General features: G+C 33.6%; 2 protein-coding genes across 3 annotated transcripts; one reads left to right on the top strand and one right to left on the bottom strand.

Moving 5' to 3' along the window:
• The first annotated feature begins 1115 nt into the window (after positions 1-1115).
• LOC107478862 (uncharacterized) lies at positions 1116-8432 on the top strand. 2 transcript variants are annotated; one of them, XM_052259563.1, is made up of 13 exons: positions 1116-1312; positions 1427-1455; positions 1602-1704; positions 1932-2103; positions 2258-2443; positions 2798-2958; positions 3398-3674; positions 4290-4498; positions 4875-4961; positions 5647-6164; positions 6433-7211; positions 7411-7609; positions 8012-8432. In XM_052259563.1, the coding sequence occupies exons 1-13, from the start codon at positions 1162-1164 to the stop codon at positions 8162-8164; spliced, it is 3024 nt and encodes a 1007-aa protein (XP_052115523.1). In that variant the 5' UTR covers positions 1116-1161; the 3' UTR covers positions 8165-8432. The 2 variants fall into 2 exon arrangements, with proteins under 2 accessions (XP_052115523.1, XP_015954499.1); XM_016099013.3 differs by having other exon boundaries at positions 4863-4961.
• A 381-nt stretch (positions 8433-8813) lies between these two features.
• On the bottom strand, positions 8814-11458 carry LOC107478861 (probable ubiquitin-like-specific protease 2A). The gene is made up of 7 exons (XM_016099012.3): positions 11327-11458; positions 10233-10479; positions 9992-10156; positions 9480-9611; positions 9327-9408; positions 9139-9249; positions 8814-9038 (listed from the first exon to the last, which is right to left on the bottom strand). The coding sequence occupies exons 1-7, from the start codon at positions 11382-11384 to the stop codon at positions 8970-8972; spliced, it is 864 nt and encodes a 287-aa protein (XP_015954498.1). The 5' UTR covers positions 11385-11458; the 3' UTR covers positions 8814-8969.
• Between the last annotated feature and the right edge of the window lie 926 nt (positions 11459-12384).

Here is a 12384-nt window from a genome sequence, read left to right as displayed (position 1 = left end):
AAAATGTGTCGACACACACATGGTCTAATTTAAAGAGTATATCAAAGCATGATAGATATGGGAAAGGACACAAGGGAAAAACTCATATATATGATGAAAAATAAAACACTTATAGCTTGGAAATAGAAGAGCAGGCACCTTCACACTCCAACCATTAATTGATATTATGATGCAACTAAGTAGCTAGAAGCTAGATATGTGCAAAATATAGATGGTTGTCCCTTTGCAAGGATTTTATTGTTTGCAATATCCATTAAATAGATCCGGCACATGGGTGCCCAAAAGAGTTATACTCTTAAAGCAGCTACTTACTTAGGACGGTTCTACCTAAACTAGTTTGTATTAGATTAATTTTTTAAAAAATATTTATTTATTTTATTTTTTAATTTTTTAAAACACAAAATTATTTTATATTTAAATAAGTTTTTATAAAAAATTAAGTATTATAAATATTTTTTATTTTTATCTTTTAGAAAAATAAAGTATTATTAGTTTGAAAAAATAATTTATTTTTTAATAAAATACTTTTTTAAAAGATATACCGAAATAAATTTAAAATTAAATAAAAATATTTTATTTAAAAAAATCAATCTAAATTAGTACTAAAATTTTTCTCAAGTAATGATTTAAACTTTTTGCCTAATATAATAACATTGTGGTGAGATTTACTGAAATATTTACTCATCTTTAAAGCATGATGCATGTAATTTTACTAATTTAACCCATGAATATTGTTCATAAATTAGTAAACATTTAATTTTTTTTAAAAAATATATCGAATATTTTTATTTTAATAAATTTTTATTGTTCATGTTAGTGTGTTTATTATTTTAAATAGAGATTATTTTTTTTCACAATAATATTTTTTAAATTTAATTATTTTATAATTAATATTGTTAAAAATAACTAATTTGAAACATTTGATTTTCCTATTTTAATTATTACTTAAGAGTATGATTGGGAAAAAATGAAAAATCAAATAATATTTTTTCCTAATCTAAACATCATTTTCACTTTGGTGATCCTCTTTCTCTCTCAAACGGCGTCGTTTGCTAGTCCCCCGAAACCTTCTTAAGCATTGAACTAGAAACAGTTTTGAAGAAGAAGAAGAAAAAACTTCGTTGTGTGAGAGGGAGCTGAGAAAAATCGTAGAATCGCGAAATGGAGAAGAGACAACTGGAAGGTGCAGTAATTGCGAAGGTCAAAGAAGTCATTTCAGCTATAATGAACGCGAAACACGTTGATGAAGTCGTTTGTGCGCTTCATTCTATTGCCGCTCTTCTTTTCCCTCTTGATTCTTCTCTCATTTCAGGTTCATTTGTAGTATTAATTTTATGGTCCAGTTGAATGTGTTGTATTGTTTCTCGTTGATTTTGAAAGAAGAATTTGATTGTTTTTTGTGTGAATTTCCCTCAAATTGTTGCAGGTAGCATTGAAGAGTGTTACCGAGATAAGGTTAGTGTTGTTCGCATGTTTCCATGGAAGCTTGTAACTTGGTTTATAATCTTCAAGCTAGTTAGAACTGAAAACAAAGTTCATTATTATAATTATTATTATCATTATTTTCGATTTTTTTTTTTTACTTTTTCCGATGTGTTTAGGTGTTAGGAGTAAAAATTCCTTCAGTTGAAGAACGACATGATTGGTGGGATGCATTTTACAGAGGAGTTGGGTTTCCTACACTAGCCAGGTTCTTGTTGCTTGGTAATATCCTTAAATTAAATTTCTGCTTAAATAAACAAATAAATAAATAATTGTTTCGACGATGCAATGTTGCTGATTAGGTTAGTATAGTTCTTTATTTCAAGGACTATCTTTTTCTTTTTCCTTTTGATTTTGGGGACTGTAAATATAGTTTTTTTTTTTGGGGTGTTAGAGTGATGTGTGTTTCCTCTTCTTGTTGTTCTCTTATGATAAGCAACTTTGTGCAGATGTTGCTCCCAATTGGTTGGGATGTTTCCCCATTTCAGCACAGAAACATGCTTATGATGTTTTCTTCAGTCATGGACTTGTCAGTGAGGTGGTTCAGATTTTAGTTCCTTTTCTGCAGCAGAATGGGAGTGATGGTCTTGATGTTAGTGCTGTCATCTCAAATTCCGAAAGGTATGAGCATGCATATTGCGCTGTCTCTTGAATGTTGTTTTCTCAGTGTCATCTTATTTTTTATAAACATGCTTGTGCTTTATTTGGTGTTTACTAATAATCCAAATTAATTCATCAGTGGGGTAACTTATTCAGATTTTTACATTTATGACAGATTGCTTGTACTGTGCTTGCTTGAAAATTATGGGATGCTTCAGTTAGCAAGAGAGTTTGGGGATCCTTCTAAATCAAAAGGTTTTACTAATGAACGGATCAGACCTGCTGTGTCTAGAGTGGCACAGATTGTTGCGTCTATTCCTGACAAAGCTAGAATGAACACCCTGACTTTGTTGTCATCACAGTATCCTCTTTTTGCTCTACTTGGTTTAGATATTATATGGTTTGGTATTACGGCATGGTTTTGTATTTCTTTTTACTTGGTTAACATATCTTATGGTTTCATTCTTTTCATTTGAATATGATTTCTGTGTACATTTCCCAACTCTATTATAGGAGAAATGATAGACCTTCTAATCATCTTCCTAATATTATCCTTCTAATTATTAAACAGGGTAATGTCAAATGCATTTATTATATTAAAATTGGAAGATGTTTTGGATGATATTTTAGGTGGATATATCATTTTTCATATTTTGATGATTATGAGTTCCTTTAGAAGGAAAACTTATGTTTTTCCTTCACCAAGATTATTCAGTGTATTCTTCAAACAGATTATTGCACAGCTTCTTTCGCTAGCAGAAGAAAGAGACACGAGTTTGCTGGAAAATGTAGATGCGTTGGATGAAATGGACAAGAATGGTGCATTGTTATTTGTTGGGGAAATGTTTTCTCGTATTTCTCGCCGTGGTTTTGCTGGTAACTACAAAATCTAAGACATTGGAACAGGTTTTCTTTTTTCTTTTTTGGAACATAAATCAAATTGCTTTGAATTAATGTTCAACCTTTGTGAAATAGGAAAATAGATCATGATTCTTCATATTCATATTCATCTTCTTCTGTGAAAGCTCACGTTCTTCTCTACAGTAGAAGTGTCACTTGTGTTATAGTTTGCAGAAGTTTATTTTCTAATGTTTGTGAACTGTATAACACAACACAAGTAAATGGAAGCTAGTAAATCAATGTGAAAATGACATCAGTTCCAACTATGAAGTTTGTCAAGGTTTTGAATGCATTGTTTCAGTCAGTTCAACTGCAGTGGCATGTGGTTAACTGGTTATGGACTACTTATGTTTGTAACTATTGAATTGTTTAAAATGTCTGAAATTATTTCTTTATTAGATCTTTTTTCTTGTAGATTTGCTATCAAGTGAATTAGTGCCTCGAGTTTTAAGGCTTGTCAAGAAATGCTTATCTTCATCTAACCATTCATCAACTAAGGGATTGCTTGAGTCAAATCCAGACTTTATGTGTTGGTCGATTATCATGGAAGCAATTAGGGATCCTTATACCATGGAAAGAATTTCTGAGCATATATTGCATCAGCTAGCAACTCATCATGCTGATGATGTCCAAGCCTATTGGGTTCTGTGGCTATTATTCCACCGCAATTTTAAGGTGCAAGCTTCCATCAGGTTAGTGTAAATATTATTTAGTTTTGCCACTGTTCATGGATCATCTGCTCCATTTGGATCTAGGAAGAAAATTTGACAAATTCTTTTGAAATGAATGAAGAAAATGGTTCAAGGCAAGAAAACTCTGGAAGATTACTTAAGTTGCTATCTATAGAAATAAGGAAGGCATACAGAACTCTATAAATTACAAAAATGGTTAAGGTTGTGAGTCATATTATGAAGTTTTGATAGAGAGTGGTTGAGTGAGATTAAGATGGGAGACTTACATCACAAAGAATCACACTTTGGTTTTGTACCTTGTTAGGAAAATTCATAGGGATATACTCGAGGGATTAAAGAAATTTTTATATGATTGCCAAATTTGTATATTATTAATTTATCTGATATTTTATATTCAATTGAACTACATTTTCCTCTTTGATTGCCAGTTGCCCAGTTCCTACTTTATTAGTTATTGTTTGCATTATGTCTTTACACTACGATTCCATACCTTAAAACATGTAGGCATGACATCACTACCGTAAGTAGTATTTCCCTTTAGAATTGTAATCTACTTGTATTAGTAGAAGTGCTTATCTGTCTTTCTTTCTCTATGCTTCCATGGCCCCTCCTCAGGTCCATGTTTGTTGACAAATTCCTGCTTTGGAAGGTATTTCCTATTACCTGCCTGAAATGGATCCTCCAATTTGCTGTACATGAGTGCCCACCTGGTAATTCCTTGTCAGGATACAATCGTCCTAGGTTCTCGAATATTGTCGAACGGCTAGTGACAACATGGTCCAAGAAAGAATTTGTTCAAACAGCACCTATTGAGCAGCAAGCTTGTATCCTTTTTCATTGTGCTAATTCACTGAAAAACATGCAGGAAAAAGATGGATACATACTATAGTTTCTGTTTGATATGAATTAATGAAGGGAGGCCCAACGTATAAAGACAGCGTAAAAAGTGGGCTTTGAGCGTGGTTAAGAGACTAAGATGTTTGTAGCCTTTTCCCTGCAGGCAGAAAGGCATCTTTTGCAACTACTACCCATGATCTCCATGTCACAAGGCTACAACTTTACTTTTGCATCAAGGCTCATCTTGCTTTATGTGAATTACTGCATTCTCCTCTTCTGAGCATTCCCTGGGATTGATGTCACCTTTGTTATCGTGATTCATTTATTTTATATTTCCTATATTTATCTCAGATATATCTGCAGCTCTTGGACTTTCTTTAGAGACAATGTCTAAAGAAGAATTGGATAGGATGAAGGATTCCATGCATTTGATTCTTCAAGGAGTTAGCTGTAATTATTCTACACTTGATTGTTCAGTGTCTTGATAACAAGAATGGCAAATGAGATTTGTGGGATTGGAACTATTGCCTCAATTAATCCTTTATAGCACTATTTGAATACCATGCCCTTTTTAATATGATCCTGTCAATTGTCATGAAATGAATTCAACCATGTCAAGTCTAGTGATAGGTTGCTATTTAAGGCATATAATCTGCAATGATTGTGGTGTTTGTGTACAATGATTACCAAAAGTTCGTATCACTGCTCTTCATTTAGCTATGGTTTCCTGTTTAAGAAAGCGAGGTTGAACTAATTGAAATTAATGCTTCTGATTTATGGACCTTTCTGTGGTACCTTTGGTTTTCCGAGCTACTAGTACCAATGAACAAATTGCAATAAGAATCTAACCTGTTTATTAACTTATTAGAAGTTTTATCCTATCTGGTCCAAACCTATTTTTCATTTTAATTATCTATCATTTGAAAATATTCAAAACTTTTCATGTTTGCTTAATAAGGCATACTTCTGGTTATGTAATATAATTCTCAAAGAAAAGGTCATTGTATAGAAAATATTGAATGCTTTATGCTAAGAAGTGACTGGTTTGTTCAATTCCTTTCGTATGAGGTTCATTCCCTTCTTGCATAATGAGTGCTTTGAGTTCATCTTCTAATGTTTTGTGTATTTGTTTCAGGTAGACTGGAGAGTCCTAACGATTTAATTCGCAAAATGGCTAGCAATGTTGCCTTGGTGTTTTCTAAAATTATTGATCCGAAAAATCCTCTGTACCTCGATGATAGCTGCAGTGGGGAGACAATTGATTGGGAGTTTGGATTCACTGCCCTCAAGAAACCAAATTGTGGAGAAAAGATAGTTGAGAGAACGAAATCATCTGAACTGCCAAGCATGGACAAAGACTCCGACTTTCCTGTCAATAAAGAAAAAAGCATTAGTGTAAAGGTTAAAAAGAAGTTATTGGACTTTGATACTCTTGATCCAGATGAGATTATTGATCCAGCATCCCTCAATCTTGAATCAGACATCGATGATGATGACGACGATGATGATAGTGCAAGTGAGAATTCATATTCGTCAAGTGATTCATCTTTGCAGCCATATGATTTGTCAGATGATTACTCAGATCTGAAAAAAAATTTCTCCCAGTTGATTGATATTGTTGCGGCACTTCGAAAATCAGATGATGCTGAAGGGGTCAGCTATTTTCTCCCAGCGCAGTCCTTAGATGCTTTTTTACTATCTGCCATATCTACAATTCATAAATATTAATAATTAAATACTACCAAATATTTTATGACGTAATACAAATTGTATTGTTACAATAGTGCTGAAATAGCAAGTATTCTGGTTCAAATTAAGCTATTCAGAAACTAAATTGTTCTCTTATGTCAGACTGATCTGATGTATTCTTGCCTTTATGTTGAAACTTAATGTTTGGCAAACTTTCAATCTCTTGTTGCAGGTGGAAAGAGCTCTTGATGTTGCTGAAAAGCTTATAAGAGCGTCCCCAGATGAACTAAAACATTCCGCAAGGGATCTAACCAGAACTCTTGTTCAGGTTCGTTGCTCTGATATATCTTTAGAAGGTGCAGAAGAGTCAGCAGAAGAGAAAAGACAAAGAGCGTTAGTTGCATTGGCTGTCACCTCCCCGTTTGAATCGCTTGAGACACTGAACAAACTGTTGTATTCGCCTAATGTAGATATCAGCCAACGCATTATGATATTAGATGTCATGACAGAAGCGGCTCAGGAGCTCGCTGAATCAAAAATTTTGAAACCCAAACATCCAACTAGGGAGACTAGTTCCCTTATTTCAGTTGTTTCGGATACTCGACCTTGGTTCTTGCCTAGCAACTCAGGGACTCCAGGGGCAAGTTCCTGGAAAGAGATCTCAGGCACTGGAGCTTTTCAGAACTGGTCAAATACCTACGAGAGGGAACTTCCCCCGAAACCTAACCAGGCCATGAAAGGGAAAACACGCCGGTGGAGCCTAAGATCCCCCTTTGCAGAACAAAACCAGATGGAGTTTTCTCAGAACAAGTTTCCCATGTATGCTGCTGCATTCATGCTTCCTGCTATGGAGGGATATGATAAGAAAAGGCATGGTGTTGACTTGCTTGGCAGGGATTTTATTGTCCTTGGGAAACTCATTTATATGCTTGGTATTTGCATGAAATCTGTAGCCATGCATCCAGAAGCATCTGTGCTAGCTCCTTCCCTCTTAGATATGTTGAAATTCAGGTAATGATTGAGATATACATCATACTTTTGATTGCAAAGCTTGTTACAATTGACAGTGTTTCTGTGTGTGCAGATCCACGTAAAATAAACGGTTTGGTGCCCAATTGCTTATTTTGATTTATATTTTTCTCTTGGCATCTTAGTATAATTTTTTGTGATTTGGAAAAATTGCATAAATTTTTGTTATAAACTCATGCAGAGAGGTATGCCATCACAAGGAAGCATATGTGAGAAGAGCTGTCCTCTTTGCAGCATCATGCGTATTGGTCGCTGTTCATCCTACTTACATTTCTTCTGCCTTGCTCGAAGGAAATGTGGAAATTGCCTCTGGCCTTGAATGGATTCGCACATGGGCCCTTGATGTAGTAGATTCAGACACAGATAGAGAATGCTATATGGTAAGCAAAGCAAATATGAAACTTCCAAAAGTTTCAGATTACATGACCTCCCTTCTTTACAAGCTTTTCAATTATCTCTACTTGTATCTCTGGTCATATCAAAGGTTTAAACTTTCATTATTTGATTTACAGTCGTTTACTGTCTCAAAGATTGTAGATACAAGTAGTTAGTTAGTTAGTTATTGCTTCGTTAGTCTCATAAGATTTATGAGATGAAATTTTCACATTGACTCTACCTGTTGATATTATTATTGTGACTTCTATTTGCATATTTCCTCTTATGCTTCCTAATTATATGTAGGAATTACTCCTTTCCATTGTTAGACTTAGTTGTTCCGTTAATCTTCTCTTACCCAATACCGTTAATCTTCTCTTACCCAATACACATTTGCTTTACTATAGATGGCTATGAAGTGTTTACAGCTCCATGCCGAGATGGCTCTCCAAACTTCACGAGCTTTGGAGTCGGCAAAAAGTTCATTCAAGTCCGGTCCTGCTCTTCCTTCCGATGCATCCAAAGTGACCATTAAGATCCCCTATTTAAACAAGGATTAGTCATTTTTCTTGCTACTGTGAATGTTTTTTTCTGTTTAGTGCAGAATGTAAATTCAAAATCACTATTTTTTGGGTCAACGGAATCACTCTACTTTCCCAGCTGCTACTTTTTCATCTTAACTTTTATGCCACTCCTTGTATCTTGTATAAAATGTGTATTTATCAGTCTTCAGAGCTAGCACTTGGTATAACACCAATGTTCATATAGTGATATTACAAATGCGTTTCAAGTTTAGTAATATTTATTGTAACATCATTGCTTATTGTATCTGGGGTGCCCATCTTTTTCTATTTAGTTTGGCTACCTGACATAATTCCTGAATAGAAAATTCCAAATTGATTTTACAATAATTCTGATACAGCTTAATAAAAATTCGCCAAATAGAAAATTGAATTCCAGACATTTTAACTATTTGTTGCTGCATTATATATATGTGCAAAAGTAAATTTGGCAACATTGACATTCCCACATGTAATGAAACTACACGCAAAACATGTGGCATTGCACTAAAGTTCTTTGTTTGCCAAAGAAAAATCAACGATCTATAATAATAGTGTTAAATTTGAGAGGATTCCTTCTTTTAATTACTAACAATCCCATTGCATAAGAACTCTAACTTATTGTCAAATTAACTAAGCTAGCATAAAAGGTTAAAAAATGTTCCTACTAATATGCAAGTTTATTAACTTCATAAATATCCGTAAGAGTACTCGAGTATCAGTTCCATTAGAAAATAAAATCCGACAAAGTTGAATTGTACATATTGGTATGTTACAAACAGTTTCTACTGAAATTTTGGGACTTCTAACCCATTGAATCAAGTCCCTCACAAAACTTATCCAAGTCTTCATGGGTAAACCAATCTTTTTTCATCTGCATCATGCCAATTTCAAACAAAATATTAATCAACATGTACATGCTTTAATAATAATAATAATAATAATTAGCAAGAACAGCAAAAGAGAAAACTCACAAAGTAAGGATACCCTTCCATGCTAAAATCATCGGGTGCGAGACTAAGAAACAGTTTAATGAAATAGAGGACAAAGTTTCCACATTCATTACCGTCTCTTTGTTGCGGCACCTGCAATTATTTGTTTTTCTTCAATCAATGGTTATTTGGATAAATAGGGACAAAATCCTAAGTCGTCAAAATGTTACCTTAGGAATCAACAATGGAATTCGAGATATGATCTTCTTAGTTTCAGGCCTGTCCGATGCCTGATAAATGTCTAGCACAAATCTGAAAATGGAGATAAAAGCTTTAGAATACTGCTCCTAGAACAATGCATGATCCAAATAACAATGGCGAACCTTCTTATCTCCGGTTCAAGTCGCCTTGGATTTGCCATTGCAAGAGAATCTAGCAACAACATGCAACGTGATCTGGTATTTGTTTGCGCGCTCTCACCAAAATGGCAGAAGATCAAAAGGCTCCAGTGACCCCTGCAACATTTCCATGTCAAAGGATGAATTCCTCAAACTAATATTTAATAGTTTTTTTTTCTTTCTTTATCTATAAAAGGAAAATATCAGTACGACAGAAAGAAGAAAAATTCAAGAAAAGGAAGGATAGAGATCCTTGTTGTAAGAGAAAAATAATTTCTATGCATTGACAGCATAAAAATTTCAACAAATACATATGCAAGTATGTGCCAAATTAGCAAAGATAACTACCATCTATGAAGTAGCTTTCCTTCTCAGGAAAAAGGAAAGTCCTCTAAATAATCATGAACTTTATACCAAATAGAGTCAAAAATCTAGTCCTATCCGTAAATTTTATGATTGAACAATGCTTTGACAATTAAAAAACTGAATGCACTTACCAGCAAACTATTGGAACAAAAACATATGCCTTTGAGAAAATATGCGCCTTTTTTATCCAAGTCAGCACCTTGTCTTTACATGAGTCCCTCCTGTATAGGCTAAACCATAAGCTGTCAAAGAATGTGCAGCGCCTTCTCTTCTCTTCCGAGAAACTCCATATTTTCCTGTGAGAAAAGGTATAATAAGAAACAAGGACATGATTTCGATGTAGTTCCTTTTATATCGAACACTATAACTCACTCCAAGTATTCACCGAACAATCCACTGTCTAGCTTTTGTCTGGGTTTACAGAGTTCTTCCTCATCATCGGATTTTCTCTTCCTCTTTGATTGCACTTTCCGAGACATGTCACTCAAATAACAGGGCAATGAGTTGGTAACACTTCCTGTCACATCTATTACGGGCTCACTTTTCTTTCCTCGACGACTATAGACAAGCTCAATTCTACATCTTGGGCTTACTTCTGTATCTTGCTTCACAACACCCACTGATAAGAAAATCCCAAAATCAACATAGCATCTTGGTTTCCACATCAAATATAACACAACAAAGAACAGAAAACTAATACACCACCCACCCCCCTTTTTCCCCTTTTTCTTTAATCCAAAACAAAGAAACCAACCTTAAAGGTGAGAAAATTGGAAATGAAATCAGGAAAGATAGAGAAAAACCTAAAAAGAATGTACATGAGGTGGTCAAAGAAAACAATCCACTGTCACATAATATATGATAGATCTCAATGGCAGGATGCGGACTCTACCTAGTGGGATAAGACTTTGTTATTGTTGTTGTTTATTAGGAATCCAACTAACCCAACTTGAAGATTATGGGTGCCTCTTCTAGAACGGGTTTCCTTCCCTCATTGAGCTCAAACTCGAGAGTAACGAGAGATGACAAACTTGCCTACCATTCAACCACCCCTGAGCTTAGCTATAGTTTGTAAACTATGGTTCACCCTAACTAAAGAGAAAGTCTTTTTCCCTACTTATTCAAAACCATCTTCAAGTATAACTCAAAATAATCTTTTCAAACATGATATAACAAACCAATGTGTATACAAAATTTTCACAAAATTAAGATTTGGATTAAGAATGATCATGTTTATACACCCAAAACCAAACATAAGGGCACAACACAAACCCAATTACACTTCACAAGCATGTAAAACCAGCAATGTGGTGAAAACAAGAATCCAAAGCAAAACAACCCTAATTACACTATACATATGCAAGAATCTGAACTGAAGCATGTTCTGTGAGCAACAAAAAGCTATGATCTAGGTTTCGCTGCTATCATTATCTTAGAATCATAAACATAAGAAATAAAGAACTAACCTTGATTATCGCCATTATCAGCAGCAAGAACCTTTCGTGTTCTAGCTCTGGTTTTCATTGATGCTGATGCTTATAACCTAGCATGTACGGAAAGTTTCATTGGAGCGCGCTTCCTTTTCTTTTATCTTTTTCTTTTTCTTTTTTTTTAATTTATTTTGTTTCATTTAATGTTATCAATTACTCACTGTGACAGTGACAGATTTTAAGATATTTTTACTGCACCATGCTAACTGTGAAAGTGACACTTTTGTTTTTTCCTTGAAAGCAGTGTTATTAATTGTAAGTTTTTATTGTATAATTTTTTATAGATTTTTCTTCATTTTACTTTAACATATATAGTATAAGATATTTCTTATTTTTATTAAATAAAGAATTATATTTAACATTTAAAAATTTAAAATTTGAGATTTATAGTATTTTATTTTTTTTATTATATTTTTACTCTACATTAATTTTTATCTTTTCTGAGCATATTGACATTCCTAATTTAAAAATCACTCTTAATAACAACAATTACAAAATATAAAAAAAATCCATAACTCACAATGGTCTACCATAAGAAAGCATTATTTTTTTTACTTTTTCCTTGAGAGCCCAACTGCTTGTCATATAAAAATTGGGTTTGGGTTTTTCATTTTTGATTAATCTCTACCTACAAGTGTTTTGCATTTACAAGTCTGAAAGAAACAAAATCTACTAAACGCGTTGGTTATGTTACGTTCCTCTTTAACAGACTTTTAAACCAATTCAAATCAATTAACGCACAAATATATAACTTCCATTTTTTAAAAGATTTCGTTTCTTTTTTCGAATTTCTTACCAAATTTGTTGGATCTCTTTCTTGCTTCATTTCTTTTTTCTATTTTTATAGTTTCTAAAATCAAGCTTTGAAATTATTTTGAAGATAATAGAACTTCAAAAATACACCCAAACGATTACAGAAAAGATCACCCAAAGAATTACAAAAATACACCAAGGATTTAAGGAATACACCCAAAACATGGAGAGACAGTATATTTATTCTTGAAATCTTTTAATGTTTTGCTGGTTAAGGATGA

Source organism: Arachis duranensis, chromosome 3 (genome assembly GCF_000817695.3).
Source record: "Arachis duranensis cultivar V14167 chromosome 3, aradu.V14167.gnm2.J7QH, whole genome shotgun sequence".
In the NCBI taxonomy this organism is placed as follows: Eukaryota; Viridiplantae; Streptophyta; class Magnoliopsida; order Fabales; family Fabaceae; genus Arachis; species Arachis duranensis.
The sequence above is the reverse complement of the archived record's forward strand: the minus strand, read 5'-3'. Positions and strand labels throughout refer to the sequence as shown.